We start from the raw sequence: 24207 nt of genomic DNA on the forward strand, positions 1-24207 counted from the left end.
AAAACAGAAATTGTGAGGCAGAGAGGAAATTGTACCTCCTTGTCATATCCTGTGATGAGACCCAAAGCTGTGCTCTGTGAAGGTAGAGGCTGTGCCTATTTCAAAACTTCGCCTCCCCTTTTGAGACTCCAGCTGCAATAGAGAGTGAAGCTTTCAGCCATGAGCTCCCACTTAACGACAGCACAGCCCCTGGCTGCCCTGCGTATGCCTATCCTGATTTCCTTTCTTCCATGCTCAGCAGAAGAGATGTCCCTGTTTCTGTGAGGTGCTGGTGAACTGAGTCTCTCTCTTTCCGCTCCTAAAACTTGACTCAATTAACCCTGCTCTCCCCTTTATCTTCAGTCCCTTCTCTGGCCTCTGGATCCTTCTCCGCGTATATGTAACGACTTCTTAAATATCTCCTACATGTTTCACGGCAACCTCACACGCGTGCTATCTTTCCCTGCAAATCAGATGTCCCTCTTGGGTTCTCTACTTCAGTTAGGACAACACACCAGAACCCTGCTAGGCTTCCCAGAATCCTCTGTCTTTTAGCTCTGCAGCTTACCAATTACCAAATCCTTTTCACTTTACCTTTGACATCACCGGGCATCCATATATTCCTCTTGATTTTCACCGTCATGAGTTTAGTTTCTGGTATCTGTTTTCCTTGCCTGGAGCCCTGTAGATGTCTCTCAACAGGTGCTCCCGGTTCTGGCATCATCCGTCACCACCCTACCCTTCACCCCACTTTTAGGGTGAACTTTCAAAAGGCATATCTGACCACATCACTCCTTGACTTAAAATCTTTCAGAGCTTCTCATAAGGACAAAGTTCACATTTCTTGGCAAGGCATACAATGCTATTCATCATCATCTTCATCTCCTGCCACATGAAGAACGTGAGTTTTATTTTTTAAAGTTATTATTTTTTAAAGATTATTTATTTTATTTATTATTTATTATTTATTATTATATATTTTTTAAAGATTTTATTTACTTGTCAGAGAGAGAGGAAGAACACACAGGTGGAGCGACAGGCAGAGGAAGTGTGAGAAGCAGGCTCCCACTGAGTAGGGACCCTGATGCTTGGTTCCATCCCCGGACCCCGGAATCATGACCTGAGCCAAAGGCAGACGCTTAAACTACTGAGCCACCCAGGTGTCCCAAACCTGGGTTTTATTTTTTTTTATTTATTTTTTTTTTTTATAATTGGAGATTTCTTATTTATTTATTTATTTATTTATTTATTTGACAGACAGAGATCACAAGTAGGCAGAGAGGCAGGCAGAGAGAGAGAGGAGGAAGCAGGCTCCCTGCCGAGCAGAGAGCCCGATGCGGGACTTGATCCCAGGACCCTGAGATCATGACCTGAGCCGAAGGCAGCGGCTTAACCCACTGAGCCACCCAGGCGCCCCCAAACCTGGGTTTTAGACATGACTTGTGGTTCAGGGGATGTAACACAGCGTGCTCCGAGTGTGCCTCTGTGTTTTGAGTGTGCTGTGGCTTTCCTCTTCCATCTGTCTGGGGGCTATCCAGTCACGATAGATCTGGCTCATGTGATACCCTCTCTGGAAAATCGTCCTGAGTTTCCCATACATAGTCCTAAGCCATTTCATTTATGCTTCTAGAGCACCCTGGGCAGGTATGCCTGCACTCTGCTCTAGAATAGAGTCTGTCTCCCTCAGTAGATGACGTACTCCTTGAGTATCTTTGCCTGGTTATGTTGTGTCCTTGGCATCTAACACTGATGCTGTCACATCATTTATTGAAAGTCTCTAAATGTTTATTGAAAGAAGCACAGGATTAGACTCTGTGTCCTTCAGTCAGGTACCAAAGGAGGTACATTCATGTTCAGACAACCTGTGGGTAAAAGATCATAAATGTCTAATAATGTACACGGCAAACGTAAAGCTTATGCATGCGCTCATTTGCAGACGACCGATCTTAATCCTTCCTTTCCAAGTGCTTCATCACATTTGTGTGTGGATCCCAGAACTGCCTTAGCCATCCTTACGTTAATATTTGCCCTTCTCCTATCGTATTTTAATTTTTCTTAGAGGATCTCCTAAAACTATTAATAATAATGTATCTTTAAAAAAAAGATTTTATTTATTTATTTGACAGGCAGAGATCACAAGTAGGCAGAGAGGCAGGCGGGGGGGGGGGGGTGGGGGGGAAGCAGGCTCCCCGCCAAGCAGAGAGCCCAACGTGGGGCTTGATTCCAGGACCCCAGGATCATGACCCAAGCTGAAGGCAGAGACTTTAACCCACTGAGCCACCCAGATGCCCCAACAGTGTATCTTTTTAAAACTTGAATCACTTCCAAAACTTTCAGTGCTTAATGTTCTGAAACACAGCACTGTCGCAGTTGAGATGGGCTATGCATTGCTCATCGTTCATCTTAAAAGGTGTTGCAATTTGCTGAATTTTGTGAAGTTCACATTTAAGATTTGTCTTACAGAATTCCTCAGCAAAAATGACAATAATAATAATAGCTTTTATTTATTCAGTACTTCCTTTAAGGCCAGATATATATTCTCTGTATATTTTCCTCTTGTACTTACCTGAGTAATTTAAGTGCAAAACTAATTTCAGCAAGCTATAATCATCTCTTCCCTTCCAATAGTTGATTCAACAGCTACCTCGCCATCCTGGCTTTAAGATTTATCAAAAGAATAATACGCATGCATGTATATTTGTTTTTCTGATACATCTCACAAAACCAGTTGCTGCTGGTTCCTTTGTTTAAATTCAGAACTAATCCGTGAAAACTGTGTTCAAGTAGAATCATGAGGTTACATCTTAGACCAGTCCTCTCCTTTCATCTGGGTTTTAATTCCAGAGGATTTCAGGATCGGTGTCTTAAAATTTGCTTGGTAGTAGGAAGAGCCTGCCTGCTTAGAGGGAAAAAGGATCTCCTCCACGGGGAAACAAACAGTTGAAATGAGATAAATTACTATTTTTATGTGTCATCCGAGAACTGATAATATGGAAGTGCTATTCTGTGTGAATGAAAATAGACATTTGGAAAAGAAGCCACCGTATTCCCCTGTTTGTGCTAAAGTAGAATATGTTTCGTTGTTCATGGGAATAAATTAGAAGAAAAGTAATCACATTTTTTGGAATGTAAAATTTTTATCATTTATGTAGATTTTAATGTATTATTTATATGATGGACCTGGGTTCTATACTTGGTAATAATGACTCTGTTCCTGGATTGGTTGACAAAAATGATTAATGTTTAATCTTCAGTCCTGTTTAATCTAAATAATTTATATTTTCTTCTAAAACAACTGGCATCTAAAAATGAAAGGAAAAAAGTATATCTTTAATTTTTAGGAAACACAGGCATTCAGTGATAGAACAGCTGATTCTTGATTCCACGTGGAACTCTTGATTATACATACAATTCTTATTCCATAAACAGCTAATTCTTAAACACATGGAAAAGGGGTACAACCTATAGATAGATGAACTTCTCAGATAATACCGATACTATATTTTAATAAGGATTTTTGTTTGTTTCAACCTTTTTTCCATTAAGGAACATGACAAGGAACAAGGATGGTTGAATTTCCTCTTCCTTGGTTTGGTTGCCAGTTGGCAGAACGGAGACAAAGGAACAGAACCAAGAATCTATGTGATTCAGGAAGTGACTCATCAGTACAATATAACGAAGAGCTGGTAGTGTTAAGGTATTCTCATAACTCAACTATTAGAACAGCTGGGGCTCAGTGGGGGCATATAGAGACATACCCTTTGATTGTACCCTCTTCTACAAAGCTATGCCAGATATAAATCATGGGTTTTCATGAATACATGCGCTCGACCCAGGGTGGGACAAGGGCAACAGTGGCTGTAACTTCTATTAAGAATTACTCCAGCATGGGTAGCATTGGTAATGGGTCCTGCGTCTGCCTAACACTCCCTCCTATTTCATACCTATTCTGGGGTAGGTGCTTGGGAATACCAAAATGAATATGAGATAATTCCTGCACTCAAAGTGTTCCTGTCAAGTCGAGCTTGAGCTGGCAGATAAGTTTGTAAGGTGGGAGCTAAAGTAAGGGGACACAAGGAACTGAGAGGGGGCATTCTTGGCAGGGGAAGCTGTATAGGCAATATCAGGAAGGCATGAAAATAACCTAGCATGTTTGGAAAGGGGCAAGTGGTTTGATATGGTTGGGTGTATGGCGGTGAGAAGGTGAGAATGAAGCAGTGAATGAGAAGACTGGATAGGAAGGCAAGGGCCAGGTCATAGAGGATCTTATGTGCTGTGTTAGGGAGCTCAGACTGATCCGGAATGCAACAGGGAACCATCGAAGAGTTTTATATAGGGAAGGGGCTTCATCTTATTTGCTTCTGAAAGATCGCAGTCTGCTCGGTGGAGGATGGAAGGAAGGGGCACCCAGCTGGAGGCAGAAACACCAAGTAGATGACTGTCATCCGCCAGATAAGAAATGATGAGGGCCCGACCTGAAGCAGAAGCTGTAGGGATGATGTGAAGACGTACAAGGAAAATTTCAGAGGGAGGGCTTCCCAGTTACAGGACTTATGATGATCAGAGGCCGAAGAGGCCTCGTCTGAGGGCAGAAAGGAAAGCTAAGCTGAACATTCCTGCAATTTAATCTTGTGCTACTGTCAAATTACATGGAGATACAACATTTTTTATAGCAATCATCAATATGACTTACCGTGGTCAAGGACTTTGGGTGATTTTCTAATCTTCTGGGCCTGTAGGAGACAGAAGGAGAATGAGGTAAAAAACAAAAAACAAAAAACCAGGTGGTGGCAAGAAGGGCTTAAACAGTGAACCTAATGAACAAGGACCGCATTATTTGATAAATCCGTGCCCTCACTTTCAAGGAGAAATTGCCACTTAGGCTAGAACTATCAGACCCTAAAAGATGAAGCTTTTCAGTGTATGTCATATACGGATCAGTCTCATTGCAATTGAATAAATGTACTGAGCCATGGTCTTGCTATGTTTTAACATTCTCATGGATTTCTTTAGCATAAGATTATGGCTCCTTGAAAGTGATGAAGAAAAAAAAAATCTGAAATTATTAACATGCTGGGCTCGCTCTTATCTCCCTATTTCCCAGTCTTCCACTCCTGAACACAATCAGCACCAGGAGTACCGTAATTCTGAGACAGTGTGGAAGTAGTCTAAAGCGCGTTCCCATAGTTGAATTTACTGAGGTCCATGGGAAGCTTCAAGGATGGTGGTTGAAGGCTCCCGTAAGTCTCTAGTTTTCTAAGAAACAGCCTTGATCAGCTGGAAAGGGCCTTGCGAGGTCTTTGGCTCAGCTTCCTCCCCACCCCCATGCCTGGTCTTCAAGGCCAGTCTAAATCTATACAAAAGGGCCTCAAATCCACTTTATAATTGGCTAAGTATCAGTGAACAACTATCTGAACTAGTGAAATGTGTGAATTTATATACTAATTTTCTTATTTTAAAATGATTCTGGGGGAAAAATATGCCACACTTTGTCAGCAACTCAGAGAAGACTCATTCTCAGTTTAAATCAGCAATTACTGAGCATCTGTAATATGCCAGGCATCAGATCATGTTCTTTCATCTTAGGGAAAAAAAAAACCCTCATAGTTAACCTATCACTTTGCAAACACTAGTATAAATCTGCTAAGGAGTTTTAATTTTCAAAACGTAGTTGTATTGCAAAATAGTATGCTGAACATTCATGACTTGCAACGAAGTCCAAATGCGACTTTAATGTCTGCCTCCTGTTTCTACTTTAGACTTTCTGCACTCAGGGGAGACTATTCCTTTGCCATCGGCTGAATGTGCAGCAGGCCTAGTGAGGTTTTGCTTACTCTGAGATAAGGTCAGTCTTCCCTGTGAGGCAGGCACACAGTCTCAATTTGGTAAGCAGAATGTCCAAGACTTAAACGTGAATCCTTTAATCATCATTCAAAAGTAGGATTTCTCATCCCCTCCTCTAAGCTAAGCCTTGTAGTTGGTGGACACCATCTGCTATGGGAGGTCAACTTCTGCTCTCTCTAGGTTTTTGACCTTGTCCATTTGCAGGAGGAGGGAGAAGAAGCAAGGTGATAGTTTTATTTGGCTTGGTGGCTTCAGAGTTCCTGGGCCTGGAAAGTAGCTAAGCTGAGTCTTTCTCTGTGCAGCTAGCCAGGGCGAAGGACCTCTGTCCTACAGTTGCCCTTGACTGAGGCTGATGCATCTCTCCTCTGGGGGTCACTTGATACTCCTTCATCAGCCGGTAAGAATCTGGTATTCCCTTGCTGCCTCTTGCTGCTGGTGTTCTTCCAGGTGGCTTTGGGCAGAGCCCAAGATAACTCAACTCCCTCCTGCTTGGTTCTTAACAAACTATCACACACATCTTTTGTCCTGGGGACAAGCTCAGAGAGAACAGGCCACCCCACACAGCACCTCTGGGGGGCTTCCATGGCTTGCTTTGTTTTTCTCAGGCAGGGTGTATCACTGATTCCCTGTTCCCCCAAATTTTAAGAAATGCAGATCAAAGCTCTCCAGGTGATCTTCTGGAAACCCCCTCACCAGGCTTTCAATAAGAGGTAGAATTATTTGGGGGCGATGGGAGTCCACAACATGACAGATTCAAAGAAATGTTTTTTCTAGTCTTCCCTACTCTCCACAATTTTTATATATGGGATCTGGCCAAGAGATACAAGTCATAAAACAGGTTCTTTGAAATTTCCTTTAGAAACCCTACATACGGGGAAAACTTACTCTCACTTTAAGAACTGGTGACTGGGGGCTCCTGGGTGGCTCAGTTGGTTAAGCGACTGCCTTTGGCTCAGGTCATGATCCTGGAGTCCCAAGATGGAGTCCCGCATCAGACTCGCTGCTCAAAAGGGATTCTGCTTCTCCCTCTGACCCTCCACTTCTCCTGTGCACATGCTCTCTCTCTCAAATAAATAAAATATTAAAAAAAAAAACCCAACTTGTGACTATTTTATTAACACCTCAAGGACTAGGCCAGGAAGAATCCCATTTTAATATCCTACTGTGGTCTTAATCAACCCCATACAGTTTGTGCATATCCCTTGCAGCATCAAATCCACAGAAATAATGGGTGGTAAGTTTAACATTAGTATAAGAAAGTCTGGTCATAAAATACAAATGTAAGCTGTTTTGCTGTAGATGAAATCTTAGATCATAATCTTTATGGTATCTTCCTTAGAGGAGATTCTAAGTTCCATGAGGGTAGGTATTCTGACTTTCCAATTCAAGTCCTACCAAAAACATTTATCAAGCAACTATTTCATGCTAGGTAAAATACCAAGAACTTGCATATAGTTTATCTTAAGAGAAGGAAAAAAGGTTTTTTTAATGTATTATCTATATACTTATTTTTTTATTTTTATTTTTAAAGACTTTTTAAAAATTTATTTGACAGACCAAGATCACAAGTAGGCAGAGAGGCAGGCAGAGAGAGAGAGAGAGAGGAGGAAGCAGGATCTCCACGGAGCAGAGACCCCAATGTGGGGCTCGATCTCAGGACCCTGGGATCATGACCCAAGCCGAAGGGAGAGGCTTTAACCACTGAGCCACCCAGGTGCCCCTATACTTACGTTTTAAAGTTAAAGACATTGTTATTTAGAAAAAAAGAGAGAGAGAAAAACTTACCGTGGTTTTCTTGCTTTCTCTCTAGGCCTCCTAATTAAATCTTCCAAATGTTTATTTCTCTTTTCTAAACTGAAGGGAAGAACAATTGAATTTTATGACTAAAATTGACTTTTCCAAAGTAATATTTTGTTGGATGCACTGGAGGATTTGAGATGAATATAAATGGTGAAGGTAGCTTTTTGGCAAAGTCTCTCATCCATCTACTTCAGTATACGACAATCTGGGATTCGTTCCTAGCCACTCCAATGATTTAATCCGTCTCTCCCTTTAGGGGTTCCAGTAGTGAGGAGGGAAAGCAGACCGTGGGAAACCCACGAAGTGACAGTTCGATATCCTATTCATTTATACACACTGTGGGTAGAGAACTGATCCCTGCCAACATAATCCTGGGGGTAACATGTTAAAAGCACAGCCCCTGAATTGTGAACTGCTTGAACGTGGGGAAATACGTAACAGTGTCATAGGAAGGATCACAGCACTCGGGGGCCTGTCGGAAATTTACTTGTGTTCTACTTTAATGCCTTCCAATAAGAGCGATACTAGCAGGTTCCCTTCTTGCCTCTAGGAGGGCAAATTAATTAAAATAGTCTCTTCCCAAACTCGCTTTCCCAGCCAGGGACAGTTTATCACTTTCCTGCGGCTGCTGAACAGATTTCTACAACCCTGGTGACTTGGAACAAAGCACATTTATTCGGGAGGTCAGAAGTCTGAAATCAGATGCGCTGGGCTAAAATCAGGGTGTCAGCAAGGACGTGCTCCCTCCAGAGGCTCCGAAGCTGTATTCTTGGCCTTGCCTTTTCCATCATGTCTGGCTGCTGTCCTAATTCCGTGGTTCCTGGCCCGTCAGCACATTGCCTTTTCGGCCTGTCTGCTTGCTTGCTTGGTCATCCTGCCTTCCTTCCTCCATCAAATTTCTCTCTGCTTCCCTCTTATAACAACAACTGTGACTGTCTTTAGGGCTCCCCTTATAATCCAGGATAATCTTATCATCTCAAGATCCATCATTTAATCATGTCTGCAAAGTCCCTTTTGCCAGATAAGGGCACATTCACAAGTCCCAGGGAGTGTGGCTTTCTTTGGGAAGCCATTACTCAGCCTACCACAGAGATAGGAAATTCTCTTGCTGAAGTCATAACCGCAAATGCAAATGCGTATGGAAGAGTCAGGCAAGTATGTGAAATGAGAGCAGCCAGCTAAGGGAGGATTGGGGCAACCCAGAGAGCATATCCCCTATTGTAGAGGCCTCTTCTAGACAACAGGTTTGAGCAACAGAAAATTGGTCAAGGCAAAAGGGCCCGAGGCGACCCCAACCCCTGAAATGAATACAGACAAGCCTAAGAGGCAACTCACCTCGAAATATCCATAAGCCCTCACTAACCAATGGGCTACTTACAACCAAACACAGTTACCCCAAAAGGGAAAATTCCAAATGTCCCATAGCTCGTTCCTTTTTCCTTTAAATACGGCTCCCACCCACTATCTCATGGCAGGCAGGCTCTGCTTTGATGACCTGCCTATTGCTTCTCTGCAGTGTATTCAGTTGGATCTACTGAATAAACTCCTGTCTCCTTTGTTCTGCCACCAGTGAATTCCTTCACGGCCTGAGAGCCCCAGCTTCCGACATATCAGGTCACCCCATGTTTGGGGGCTCCCATATGATGGGGAGAGACACCACACCTATTATCTGCCTGAAGGACAAAGTTGCTCCTTGCCTCTTGCCTGATATTGCCTAGTGGGAATGTTACAGCAACAATGGCAGATCTTACTTTTAAAGAGGAGATGGAAATTGAAATTTTTTATAGGAAATCTTCCTTTTTTTTTTAAAGATTATTTATTTATTTGACAGCGAGAGAGAGAGAGAGAGAGAGACAGAGAGAGAGAGAGAGAGAGAGATCACAAGTAGGCAGAGAGAGAGGAGGAAGCAGGCTCCCCACGGAGCAGAGAGCCCAATGCGGGGCTCGACCCCAGGACCCTGGGATCATGACCTGAGCCGAAGACAGAGGCTTAACCCACTGAGCCACCCAGACACCCTGGAAATCTTCCTTTTTAAATATTGGCAATATTTCAAAAACAAGCATTATATGGGCAAAACAAAGCATATGTCTCAGGATAAGACATGCATGGTGGCATTTTGAAGCTTCTGCATTACTGTCCAGAGATATCAGGCTTTTGTTTTCCAAGGTTAGAGAGGAGACATTGTCCAATCCAGGAGGAGATGACAATCTTAAATAGGCCCTCTGTTTCCAAACATCTTGAATCTATCATTTTGTCCTTCTTTCTCAGAGTTCTTTTGACCATTCTATGGTCCTTTGAATTTCCATATGAATTTCAGAATCAGCTCGTCAATTTCTATTTTGAAAGCCTGCTGAATTTTTATTGAGATTCCATTGAATCTGTAGATCAGCGTGAGGAGAAATGAAGGCTTCACAAGAACGATTCTGAAGAGCCATGAAAAGGCGTATCTCTTCATTTAGCTCAGTCTTCTTTATCCTCTCTCTACAGTGTTTTATACTTTGTATAGTCTTTCACATTTTTTGTCAGATTTATCCCTGTGTAATTCATATTTTCAGTGCTTTTAGAAATACTTTTATTTTTTTAATTTAGATTTCTGATTGCCCATTGCTAGTATATAGAAATACTATTGATCTCATGTTCTGCAACTTTGTTAATCTCTTAATAGTCTTTTTTGTAGGTAGGGGTGCCTGGGTGGCTCAGTGGGTTAAGCTTCTGCCTTGAGCTCAGGTCGTGATCTCAGGGTTCTGGGATTGAGTCCTGCATCAGGCTCTCCGCTCAGCAGTGAACCTGTTTCTCTCTCTCTCTGCCTGCCTCTCTGCCTACTGGTGATCTCTCTGTCAAATAAATAATAAAAATAAATAAAAAATTAAAAAATAGTCTTTTTTGTAGATTTCATCAGATTTTCTACACAGATTATCAGGTCATTTAAAAAACAAATTCATGAGGGTTTTGGAGGGGCGGGAGGTGGGGGGTTGGGTGAGCCTGATGGTGGGTATTATGGAGGGCACATATTTCATGCAGCACTGAGTGTGATGCATAAACAATGAATTCTGGAACACTGAAAAGAAATTAAAATAAGTAAATAAAAATTAAAAAAAAAACAACACCACAAATTCATGGGCGCCTGTGTGGCTCAGTCACTAAGTGTCTGCCTTCAGCTCAGGCCATGATCCTGCGATCAAGCCCTGCATCTGGCTCCCTGCTCTACAGGAAGCCTGCTTCTCCCTCTCCCACTCTCCCTGCTTGTGTTCCCTCTCTCACCATCTCTCTCTCTCTATCAAATAAATAAATAAACTCTAAAAAAAAAAAAATTCAGGGGTGCCTGGGTGGCTCAGTGGGTTAAAGCCTCTGCCTTCGCTCAGGTCATGATCTCAGGGTCCTGGGATCGAGCCCCACATCGGGCTCTCTGCTCAGCAGGGAGCCTGCTTCCTCCTGTCTCTCTGCCTACTTGTAATCTATGCTTGTCAAATAAATACATAAAATCTTAAAAAAAATTATTATTAAATTCATTTACTTGCTCATTTTTAACTTGAATGCCTTTTATTTCCTTCCGGTTGCATTGGGCAGAACTTCTAAGTACAATATGAATAGAAATCATTTCTGAGCTTGAAAAAGTATTCAGTCTCTCATCCTCATGTAGGACTTTAATGGTATTTTTTTCTATGGACTCTCTTCATCGTATTGAATGAGTTCCCTTCTGTTCTTAGTTCGTTTGGTGTTTGTATCAGGAGTGGCTCTTGTGAAATGTTTTTTCTGTCCGATGATCACATGTTTTTTCCTTTTTAATTTTTCATGTGTTGTCCTATATTAACTGGATTACTTCACATAGAGCTGACCCCCCCCATTTTTGCCCATATAAGGTAGCGTTCACAGGTTTAGGGATCAGGATGTTTTTATCTTGTAGGAGCCATTTTTTCTCTGCCGTGATTACTGTTCTGCCATTTACTTTTACCTCTTCTTTTTCTCATGCCAACATTTTCTCATTAATAAAAGAAAAAAGAAGTCAAAGAAATACAATGGAATTGTGATTCTAGAGCAGTGTCAATGCTCTTTTAATATGTACATATATGAATGTGGCTATTTTGTTGGGGTTACAAGTCTTAAAGGTTAACAGTTGTTCACTTTATTCTCTGTGATCAAGATATATAAACCACGGATTTTTAAAAAGATTTTATTTATTTATTTACTTGGAGGGGAGGGGCAGTGGGAGAGGGAGAGAGAGAATCTCAACCAGACTCTATGCTGAGCGCGGAACCGGACTCAGGGCTCCATAACATCACCCTGAGATCATGACCTGAGCCAAAACCGAGAGTCGGATGCTTAACTGACTGAGCCACCCATGGATTTTTAACTGGGTGATGGGCATTTAAAAAAACCTATGGATTTTTAAAAGCATGTTCAAGCCAAGAAAATATTATTGATCACACTGTGTTTAGACTATAATGGAATTAGGAAGAAAGGTTATGGATTTACACTCTGGAATTTTCTATGACTTCTGATTTGGTTTTGCACAGAAAAACATTTCTAGGGACTTCACATGGCTAGAAACCACAGGTGCTGTGAAAGGGCAGGAACTTTTATCTGTGAATGCAGTGTTGTCTATAAGAGACATGCAGGGCCTTGGAAGTATGCTTCAAGGATGCAGTGGGTACTCTGGATGATAAATAGTGAATACATTAATGTAAAGGACACTGACAAATGCCTTCAAAGCCTATAGACTACGATGGTCCACGATGGACCACGATGGGCAGACGATAAAAATGGAAGATCACCTAGAATAACAAGGTAGCATGGCTGGAGAATATGGGAGGCCAGGAGAGGAAATGAACAGACTTTTTTTTAAATAACCCTCTACCTATTACTCCATGGGTATTATACTGTGTCCCACTAACTTATTCTTTAATCTTCCAATAAGGATGAAAGTTTCTTCCCAAAGTTCATGCATATTTTTTTGTAGGGAACTTTTGTTTGCTATTATAAAGAGAGTTTTAAAAATTGGACTCATTTACAACATGTTGCTCATGTACAAAAATTCAATTGACTTTGGAAGTTTTTCTTGTAGTTGTCAATTTTGCTAACGTCATTTATAAATATCGGTAATTTATCTGTAGATTGTTTCGGGCTTTCTTTGCAGGCGATTATATCATTGGAAAATAATGAGTTTTGTTACTTTCATACCAACCTTTAGGATTTTTTTTTTCTCTCTTCTTATAGCACTGGTGAGGACTGCTAGCATATCGCTAAATAAAATTGGCAACAGCTATGGGTTTATCTTGTTGCTGATTTTTAGATGAAATACTTGGGAGTGTATCAATTGATTATTATATTGGCTTTGGTTTTTTTTTGGATGGAGGGATGGGAATGTAACTTTTTATCAAAAAGTAGAAGATTTCCTTTCTTGTATTTTTGTTATGAGTTCTAAAAAAAAAAAAATTCTTATTGTATACTGCTGTAGAATTCCTGAATGTATTGAAATGATATTTTCTCCTTTAATCAGTTAATGCGGTGGATTTTATTAATAGACTTTCTAATGCTGAAAGATTTGTTGCGATAAATTCAATTTGCTCAGGATGCACTGTCGGTTTTTCTTTTCATTGCCGGATTCAGTTTATTTATGATTTTTGTTTAGAATTTTTGCATCTATATTTATGATGAAATTAGCTTATCATTTATTTCTCTGGCTGTCCTTATCTGTTTTAATGTTAAGATTACATTGTTTTTCTTTTTTCTTTAAGGATTTGAAAAAAATTTTTTTTAACAGAGAGAGACACAGCAAGAGGGAACACAAGCAGGGGGAGTGGGAGACGGAGAACAGGCTTTCTGCAGAGAAGGGAGCCTGATGTGGGGCTTGATCCCAGGATGGTGGGATCATGATCTGAGCCAAAGACAGACCCAGGTGAGTAGAATTTAGTGATTCATCACTTACATATAACACCCAGTGCTCATCACAGAGCCCTCTTTTTTTTTTTTTTTTTTAAAGATTTATTTATTTTAGGGGTGCCTGGGTGGCTCAGTGGGTTAAGCCACTGCCTTCGGCTCAGGTCATGATCTCAGAGTCCTGGGATAGAGTCCCGCATTGGGCTCTCTGCTCAGCAGGGAGCCTGCTTCCCCCGCTCACTCTCTGCCTGCCTCTCTGCCTGCTTGTGATTTCTCTCTCTGTCAAATAAATAAATAAAATTTAAAAAAATTTTTAAAAAAAGATTTATTTATTTTATTTGACAGAGATCACAAGTAGGCAGAGGCAGGCAGAGAGAGGAAGGGAAGCAGGCTCCCTGCCATATCTTCAGGATACGGTTTCTGCCTGCTTTTCTCATTGCATTTTGCCTTGCTTTCAGCCACAGTGGAGATGTTATATCTTCTCAAATGTGAGTTAGCCATGTAGAAATTTCATATTTGGGGTATCTTCCTATCTAAGATTAGACCTTTTGCTTAAGCTCTAGTGATAGCTAGCAGTCTAAATGAAATTGTGGGAAGGATGAGGAAACAGCTTATGAGAAATGAGAATAAGAAATGAGTGAAAAAATATGCAGAATTTAAAAACACAAATTTTGGAGTACGTTCAAGCTGAATCCCATTCTAGTGAGAGTTTAATTGTTCTTGATCAATGTACATGCATGTTTCATTCAGTGTGCATTCAGAAACTTTTTGTGGATAAAGTCTAAGCATTGCAAGGTTATTTTACTTGAATACCAGGGAATAGCTTCTGAAATTTTTGGATATCTCTCACTAAGTCCGTCACCTCCCACCTCCCTGAAATCAAAGGGAGCTCTGAGAAAGAAAGATGAAAATCCAGTGATTCAAGCAGTCAGATGTTACGCATACTATTTCACTGAAGAAATGGTCTTAATGTACAAAAACTGTACATTTTTCCTCCTCCTAGGAGTTTGAGAACAGAAACTTGGCAAGCCAGAGAGCAGACCCAATATGAGTACATGTTTACAAAATTAAAAACTATGCTTTGTCAACTTACTGTGCAATCTGGAAGTGGAATATCGTGAGCCTTTGGTCAGCACATTCGATGATTTCTTCGTAGGATGTAACCTTGAGAAAAGAAGCTAAAAATTATTCTCTGACATAGAGTTTTTACTTTGGGCTTTAAAAAAATCTCTACATACTGACATTCAATTATGTGACTCCCACCAGTAGTTTTACAGTAGGCAAAACAACTTTCCTATAGTTCTGAAATCAAGAACTGTGAATAGAAATAGAATTATAAAGTGCCTACTCATCATGAGGGAGTGAAGTGTCAGAAAGCGGACAACTGTTGAGTCAACTATAATCCAATTGTCTTCCTTACAAGCAGTGGATGTATCCACTAAGGGTCAGAGCCTGTTTGGTTAAAGTTAATGCAGCTTTTAGGAGGTAAACTAGAATGTTAAGTTGGCAAAATTTATAATTACCCTCAAAATGAAATCGCAATACTAAGACTTGAAATTGCTGATGGCAGAGGTAAAGATACACAGAATGTTCTTTGCTAGGTTGTCAGCTAAAAAAGCTAATGAGAGGGTTTTATAATGTCATTAAGAAGTAAAAGGAATCAATATAAATATTTCCATCACTCCTCAGATGCTTTGCAGCACCAAAATTCTATTATTTTAGTATTTGGCATAGTTTTTTAATTTTATTATTTTTAAAAGACTTCATTCATTCATTGATTCATTCATGAATGTCTCTCATTTATGAGAGACAGAGAGAGGGAGAGGCAGAGGGAGAAGGAGGCTCCCTGCAGAATCCTGATGTAGGACTTGATCCCAGGATCCTGGGATCATGACCTGAGCTTAAAGGCAGACACTTAACCAACTGAGCCGGCATAGTTTTTAAAGACCAAGATTTCTATAAGAAAATTTGTACCTTATTTATTAAGTTGCCTAAATGTCTTTTATATTTGTCATTTTCTTCAGTGAGTCTGCTGCAATGGTCTTCTTTTGATTCTAGAAGATTTCCCAATTTTGCAATCTAGGAGAAACATCAGTAAAAATACTAACCTAAAAACTGTCATGGAAACCATAGGCTGAGAATATATGAAAACAGTGACCTAATCTTTATTTCAGGACTCTCTTAAACCAAGTTGTGCTGTAAGTGAATCAATAGATGCTAATTCTAGTTAAATTGCATTTAGAACAGATAAGCAGAAATTATAATTTTGTAATTAGTTATAATTCTCTCCAGTTTAACACTATGAAACAGCTTTGCAAATAATTTAACACTTGTTAGTGAATCCAAATGTCAACCCAAATCTTTACTACCCTACTACCCTCTTTCTTTTTTTTTTAACCTCTTTCCATTTATAACCAATACATAAACATGTTTGATTCTGTCTGAAGTGCTGATGTGCTTCAGGATGCATTTTCAGGCTTGATAAATATTCTCAACTTGCATTAATGATAGCAAGTCTTAAAAAAAACCGTTTCAGTTCATATGTCATGTTCTGACCTAAGATCCAATGTTTAGTTGCAAAAATAAATAAAAATTAAAAATTGTATTTCTAAAAGTGACATCTTGGATTGATTATCAAGAAAGGGTATTCACAAGTTCCCTTAGCAGTTATTTTAATTTTTAATTATAGAAGAAACATGACAAAAATGTCCCCATTAAATACTGATGTTAAGGGGCACCAGGGTGGCTCAGTGGGTTAAGACTCTACCTTCAGCTCGGGTCATGATCTTGGGGTCCTGGGATCGAGCCCTGCATTGGGCTCTCTGCTCAGCGGGGAGCCTGCCCCCCCAGCCTACTTATGATCTCTCTCTTTCAAATAAATAAATGAAATCTTTTTAAAAAAAGAATGGCCATCAATCTTCTAATATTTTAGATATACTTATGTGTCTATAGTGAAATCCCCTAGGGGAAGCAATGGCAAAACAAATTTCCAGCAGAAACAGTAACTTTCTTATTCTTACTTTTAAAAAAAGATTTTATTTATTTATTTATTTATTTGACAGAGAGAGCGAGCGCGTGCGTGCATATGAGCATGGGGAGGAGCAAAGGGAGAGGGATGAGTAGACTCTGTGTTGAGCAAAGAGCCCAGAGGGTGGCTTGATCTCAGGATTAGCCAGCACCACAATCAAGATAATAAACATATCCATCACTGCCTCTCCTCTTGCCTCTTGGTAATTCCTCCCTCCTGCTTGCCTATCTTCCCTAACTCCCAACCTCTCTGCGAGCTCCAGGCAAATACCAATTTTGCTTTCTATCACTGTTGATTTGTCTTTTCTAGAATTTTAGGGAATAGAAGCAAAAAGTATTTATTGTTGTCTGGCTCTTGTCATTCCACACAATTCTGAGATTCATCTATGTTGCATGTGTATCAGTAGTTCATCCCCTTTTCATTGCTCAGTAGTATTCCACTATATGGACATGCTATAGTTGGTTTATCTATTCATCTGTTGGTTAGCATTGGAGTTGCTTTCAGTTTTCAGTTATTATAACCAAAGCTGCTAAGAAACTTCATGTGTAAGTCTTCATATGAACATACGCTTTTTAAAAAAATATATTTTGTTTATTTGAGAGAAAGAGAGAGAAAATGAAAATGGTAAGGAGGGGGAGAATGAGAGGGAAAAGCAGACTTCCCACTGAGCAGGGAGCTCAACATGGATCTTGATCCCAGGACCCCAGGATCATGATCTGAGCCCAAGGCAGACAATTATTGGACAGTTCCTGAACATATGCTTTCATTTCTCTTGGGTAAATACCCAAGAGTAGACCGATGGTATATATTTATCTTTTTAAGAAACTGCCAAAATGTTCTTCAAAGTGGCTGTACCATATTACATTCCCATCAGCAGCATTCCCATCAGGTGCTCCACATCCTCATCAATTCTTGGCGTGGTCAGTGTTTTAACAGACACTGTAATAGGTATGTAGGGGTATTCATCGTGGTTTTAACGTGCATCTCAATGATGGCGAGTTTCTCTTCAGGTGCTTATTTGCTATCCGTGTATCATTTTAGTGAGCTATCTGTTAAAATCTTTTGGCCCACTTAAAAAAAAAAAAAAGATTAGGGCACCTGAGTGGCTCAGTGGGTTAAGCCACTGCCTTCGGCTCAGGTCATGATCTCAGGGTCCTGGGATCGAGTACCACATCGGGCTCTCTGCTCAGCAGGGAGCCTGCTTCCTCCTCTCTCTCTCTCTCTGCCTGCCTTTATGCCTACTTGTGATCTCTCTCTTTCTGAGCAGAAAGCCCAATGCGGGGCTCCATCCCAGGACCTGAGATCATGACCTGAGCCGAAGGCAGAGGCTTACCCCACTGAGCCACCCAGGTGATCCAGGATTTTATTTATTTATTTGACAGAGGGAGAAAGAGTACATACAAGCCAGGAAGCTACAGAGGGAGAGGGAGTAGAAGGCTCCCTGCTGAGTGCTGGAACTGCATCCCAGGATCCTGGGATCACGATCTAAGCTGAAGGCAGATGCTTAACTGACAAGCCACCCAGGTGCCCCTAAAAATTTTTGTTTTTATAAAAAGATTACTATTTTACTGAAGATGGGCTTTAGGAGGACCTTGAGGAATCATTATTATTAGTCTAACCTGAACCCTAAACCACAGCACTATTAACTAGACTCTCATCTGTTCACTCTGACCAAATCCCTGACTTTGGTGTACTTTATCCAAGGCTCCTAGGATCAGGAGACATTTTTGTCCCTGACAGTTAGATACCTGCGGTGTTATTAGAGCCCAGCAGTAGGTGAAGCTGGGCTCAAAGACTCTGTCTCAAGCTGGAGGAGGTCAGGAGGTGAAAGGAACAGGAAGTTCAGAATTGTGAAGAACCAAAAGCAAGGGGTCAGAAGGGCCACAAGATAAGCACATGACAATAGTAAAGGACACATAAGCCATCAAATTTCGCTCCAGCAGACCACGTCTCGCTGGCCTAGAGCTCCTTAGAGAATGAGAAGTGAGCCTTCTGGAGCACGCTTCTGCATTTCAAAAACTCTTCACTTCAGAAAATTCCAAACACATACAAAAGTAGAGCAAATAATGAAGCACTGTGTGTCCATCACTTAACATCAACAATTATCAATATTTTTCCATCGTCTTTTCATCTGTCTCCAACCTCCTGCCTCCCCAATTCTGCCATCCTTTCATTTCCCTGGAGTATTTAAAAGCAAACCTACCCATTCTATAGGAGAAGATACTAGCAAATGACATCGGATAAATGGCTAGTATCTAAAATCTATAAAGAACTTACCAAACTCAACACCCAAAGAACAAATAGCCCAATCACGAAATGGACAGAAGATATGACCAGACATTTCTTCAAAGAAGACCTACAAATGGCCAACAGACACATGAAAAAATGTTCCGCATCACTTGGCATCAGGGAAATACAAATCAAAACCACAATGAGATACCACCTCACACCTGTCAGAATGGCTGAAATGAACAAGTCAGGAAAAGACAGATGCTGGCGAGGATGTGGAGAAAGGGGAGCCTTCCTCCCTGTTGGTGAGAATGCAAGCTGGTGCAGCCACTCTGGAAATCAATAAGGAGGTTCTTCAAAAAGTTGAAACAGAGCTACACTATGAGCCAGCAACTGCACTAATGGGTATTTACCCTAAAGATGTGTATGTAGTGAACTGAAGGGGGACATGCACCCCAGTGTTTATAGCAGCAATGTCCACAATAGCCAAACTATGGAAAGAGCTCAGATGTCCACTGACAGATGAATGAATAAAGATGATGTGGTATACATTTACAATGGAATACTCATCCATCAAAAAAAAAAATAAAATCTTGCCATTTTTGCAACACTGTGGGTGGAACGAGGGGGTATTATGCTAAGCAAAATAAGTCAATCAGAGAAAGACAATTATCACGTGGTTTCACTTATATGTGCAGAAGATCATAGGGGAAGGGAGGGAAAAATAAAACAAGACGAAATCAGAGAGGTAGAAAAATCGTAAGAGACTCTCAATCATGGGTGATGTATATTAAGGAGGGCATGTGATATAATGAACATTGGGTATTATATGAGAATGATGAGGGATGCCTGGGTGGCTCAGTCAATTGGGTGTCTGCCTTCGGCTCAGGTTGTGATCCCAGGGTCTTGGGATCAAATCTTCCATTGAGCTCCCTGCTTGGCTGGGAGCCTGCTTCTCCCTCTGCCTGCCATTCCCCCTGCTTGTGCTTGTGTGCTCTCTCCCTCTCTCTCTCGCTCTGACAAGTGAATCTTAAAAACAAAACAAAACAAAAAAACCAGAACTAAGAAGCTGTACTGGCTGTTACCCTCTTCACTTATACCCAAGCTTTAAAAAAAAAAAAGAATCATGAATCACTGAACTCTACCTCTGAAACTCGTAATACATTATATGTTAATTAGTTGAATTTAAATTAGGAGAAAAAAATAAAGCAAAATTAAATATTCTATTAATTCACTCATAAATACTTTTCTGTATGTAACACATAAAGGATTTTAAAAACACAATGATACTTGGGTGCCTGGCTGGGTCAGTCAGAGAAGTATATAGTTCTTGATTTCAGGGCTGTGAGTTTGAGCCCCGCATTGGGTATTATGATATTATATAAATAAAACTTAAAAAACTAAAAGCACAATGATATCAATATTAAAATTAATAATGATATTAAAATATTATCTAATACCAGAATGTGTTCCTTTTTCTGCTATCTGACAAATACCTTTTTAGAGTAGATTTGTTCAAATCAGGACCTACACAGATCACACACTGCATTTGGTTGATTTGTTCATTGTCTCCACTGTCTCTACCAACTATACCTTTCCTCTCCCTTTCTTTTCTCATGTCAAGTGTTTACTGATGCAGATCTTCCCCACTCTGGATTTGTTATCATGGTGTCATCTATATTTATCCACGGTCAAGGTAGTTCGGTCTAGAAGGCTGCTTTTGGATCCAGCTGTTTGGGTGAGAAGACTTCATAGATCTGCTATGCCGGTCCTTTTGCGTCACATCAGGGGGGTGTGCGTGGCTCACCTTTAGCGCCTTGAAATTGATTAACAAGCTCAGGTGCTTGTCAGGTTGACCCATTCATTAAAAGCTCCCCTCAGGGGCACCTGGCTGGCTCAGTCGGTTAAGCATCCGATTCTTGATTTTGGCTCGGGTCATGAACTCAGGGTGGTGAGACTGAACCTCGCATTGAGCTCTGCATCAGGCTTTGTGCAGGATCTGGAGTCTGCCTGGAATTCTCTCTCTCTCTCCCTCTCCTTCTGCTTCCCCAACACCACCAACACTCTCTCTCAAAAAAAACAAAAAAAAAAACCAAAAAACCATAAAGCTCCCCCTCAGTCTTGAATGTAAGGTTTAGCAGCCATTATAATTGCCCCCAAATGATCCCTTTTCTTTTCTGCTTTTAGTAGCTTACCTTTTCAGTGAGGAGCTCTCCCTCCCTCATCAATTATTTGGTTTCTCTGAGAGACAGTTTGTACAAGTAGCCTGAGGCACATTCTAGAAACGACATAGTGTGTCTGACCTGCTTCTAGCTGTGTCCTCTTTCTCATTCCAGCCTCCCACTGCTGGGAAGAGGAAGGTCCACTTGTATTAATTTTTATGCCCAAAGCACAGAAACTACTAATGAGCAACAGAATTGATTGAGAGCGCTCCTCTCATCTCCCTGTGCTCAGATTTTATTAGTCTTCAAAGTCCAGTTGCCTTCGTAAGGTGTCCCATGACTCCCCCACTTGGACAGTATCTGTTCCTCATCTGAGCTTCTCATTAGACAAACACTGCCCCGGTTAGACACTGGTCACTGTGTCACTTTTTAAGGAACTTCCCCTTTATCCCTCCTGAACAGTTATTTATGTATTTTATCTTCTTTTCCAGGTTTCTCAAAGATCATGCTTGATTTGGCTTTCTGCCCCCATAGTGACTAGCATTTTTAGCCTTTTGTGAGAAGTCAATAATTACTTGTTAAATTTAAAAGAATAGTGAATTATGAGAAACTTTTGAGCGCTCACCACATTGGACTTTTTCTTTTCTCTCAAAGAAGAATGGTTATGCTATGAATTTATTGCAGAATGCCAATTTTTAACAATTTATTAATATGGTAGACTTCTCTAAGTGCTATTAAAAATAAGTTATATTAATTAATCACCTTTTCTTATGTGAGATCCAGTTGGATTGCAACTCTGTAACTACCTAGATACCAAGATCACATTTTTTTTAAAGATTTTATTTATTTATTTATTGACAGAGAGAGAGAGATCACAAGTAGGCAAGAGACAGGCAGAGAGAGGGGGAAACAGGCTCCCCACTGAGCAGAGAGCCCGAAGTGGGGCTTGATCCCGAGACCCTGAGATCATGACCTGAGCCGAAGGCAGAGGCTTTAACCCACTGAACCACCCCCAGGATCTCAGCCCCCAAGATCACATTTTTCCTTTCTTATAACATATTTTTCCTGTTCCATCTGTCTTTATTTTTTTCCAGCTTTATTGAGATATAACTGACACAGAGTACTGTGTAAGATTAAGGTGTCCAGCATGCTGATTTGATGCACTCTGTACTGCAAAATGATCACCACCACAGCAGTAGCTAACGTCTCCATTAAATCACATAATGACCATTTCTTTTCTGTACTGATGTCTTCAACTTTAGACGACATCTAAAGTGAACTATTACCCTAAGTACTCCTTAATCATAGTTGTTATAAACAGCTACTGATAAATTAAGAATGGTGGTGGCTGGCTCACTCGGAAGAGTATGCAATTCTAGATCTGAGGACTGTGAGTTAGAGCCCCATGTTGGGTGTAGAGATTATAAATAAATAAATAAATAAACTAAAAAAAAAAAGAATGGGGGTAGCATAAATGTGTTTCAATCACTGCGAAAAACAGCACCCCTTTTTTTGATTTCTGCATTTGGAAAGAAATAAATCTGTTTAGTCTAAACAAGAGTCAGGTAGAACAAGATATAAAATTTTAAAACCTGAAAATGCAAACTTTAATTCTATATTTTTATGGTCGAATGATACTGCCACAGTGCCAGTATGTGACCGTTTTAATGAACAGTCTGATATAGTAAGAATGGTGGTGGCTTAAATTTGTTAATAAAATGGTGCTGTGGATAATAATGCCAGCAAATCAACAAAAGGTCTTATCAAGAAATCACGTTCTTCATTCAGACTGTGGTACCTATTCAGTTTGGCTCCCAGTAAGACGGGTATATCTCCAGCACTTGTGGCTTCATCTGAATCAAAACCTGTAAACTGAGATTAAATACATTTGTGCTCACTTCCAATACTTGCACATTCCTTGAGAAATTTGATAATAAATACTTATAAGCTTAACAATCAAAGAGCTCTTCAGTGGCTAGAATAATAGAAATGTAGAACTTGGAGCTAGAAGGACTTTGACAAATATACCAAGAGAACATAAATATTTGAAATCGTATTTTTGCATGTTAAAGACAATACATGGGAAATGTTAAACTCACCTCAAAAACCTGATCTTGAAATGCTTTTTCTTTTGCAATTAGCTCTCTAAAAGCTGTGATTTTGTCTTTATGTTCCAATAACTATGGAAAAAAGCATTTTATATTTCACAAAAGGAGAAGAAATAAGACTACATTCGATAACATTGATAATAAAATCATCAAACCATGCCCTGTCTAGTTCCTGGTCTCCAAAGATCTACTGTTTTTACAGCTCTTGTGCAGAAGAAATTTCACACAGCAGATCAGAGACTGATCCCCTCAGGAAGGCCTGCTCGTCACGCTGCCCCCTGACTGGTATCTGGGAATGTGCATTGCAGGAGGAGCGCCATCCTTCTGTTATCTTTTTTTTTTTTTTTTAAGATTTTATTTATTTATTTTTAACAGACAGAGATCACAAGTAGGCAGAGAAGCAGGCAGAGAGAGAGGGAAGCAGAAGGCTTCCTGCTGAGCAGAGAGCCTGATGTGGAGCTCGATCCCAGGACCCTGGGATCATGACCTGAGCCGAAGGCAGAGGCTTAACCCACTGAGCCACCCAGGTGCCCCATCCTTCTGTAATCTGAATGGCGCGTTGTGCCTAACCTATCTGTGCAGAATGTGTCGTTTATACTGAATGCCTCTTTCCTTCTGGAAGGTCCAGTTTGGTACACGCTAGGGGGACATGCCTATGTGAGCAACCCCCAGTAAAAACCCTGGGTGCTGGGTCTCTAATGAGACCCTGGTAAAAATTTCACATGTATTATCACAGCTTATTGCTGGGAAAATGAAGTGCATCTTGTGTGACTCCACTGGGGAGGGGCTCTTGGCAGCTTAAATCTGGCTTCCTCTGGACTGTGCCCCAAGCCCCTTTTCCCTCTGCTGACTTTGCTCTGTAGCTTCTCATGGTGAAACATAGCTGTGACTATCACTGGGTCCTAGCAGATCACAGAACCTGAGGGTGGGCTTGGGATCTCTGGGAGCTTATCCCAATATTCAGGTGTTTTTACAGTTAGGCTATCAGAATTCTTTAAAGGGCGGGAAAAAAACTACCAACTTTTCCTAGATGTAATTTATAATCATTTCTTATTTGTTCATTTGCTCCTTTATGAAAATGACAATAAATTTTAATATTCAGTATTCATATTTCTCCCCAAATCAGTAAGGTAAAGTGTGATGCACAGAATTATTTTTATTATGAACTATTTCTAATATT

General features: G+C 40.5%; 1 protein-coding gene across 19 annotated transcripts in view; it reads right to left on the reverse strand.

Moving 5' to 3' along the window:
- Positions 1-411: 411 nt before the first annotated feature.
- CAGE1 (cancer antigen 1) overlaps positions 412-24207 on the reverse strand; it is a 47142-nt gene continuing 23346 nt past the window's right edge. For 3 of the 19 annotated variants that reach the window (XM_032341039.1, XM_032341033.1, XM_032341050.1), the window contains 6 exons: positions 23019-23099; positions 15475-15579; positions 14594-14664; positions 7609-7677; positions 4673-4712; positions 3289-4466 (listed from right to left, as the gene is read on the reverse strand). In XM_032341039.1, coding sequence (XP_032196930.1) covers positions 4326-4466; positions 4673-4712; positions 7609-7677; positions 14594-14664; positions 15475-15579; positions 23019-23099 — 507 coding nt within the window. In that variant the 3' untranslated portion in view covers positions 3289-4325. The other 16 variants (XM_032341047.1, XM_032341042.1, XM_032341051.1 and 13 more) reach the window with 15 other exon arrangements.

The sequence above is a fragment of the Mustela erminea genome, chromosome 4 (genome assembly GCF_009829155.1).
Source record: "Mustela erminea isolate mMusErm1 chromosome 4, mMusErm1.Pri, whole genome shotgun sequence".
Lineage (NCBI taxonomy): Eukaryota > Metazoa > Chordata > Mammalia > Carnivora > Mustelidae > Mustela > Mustela erminea.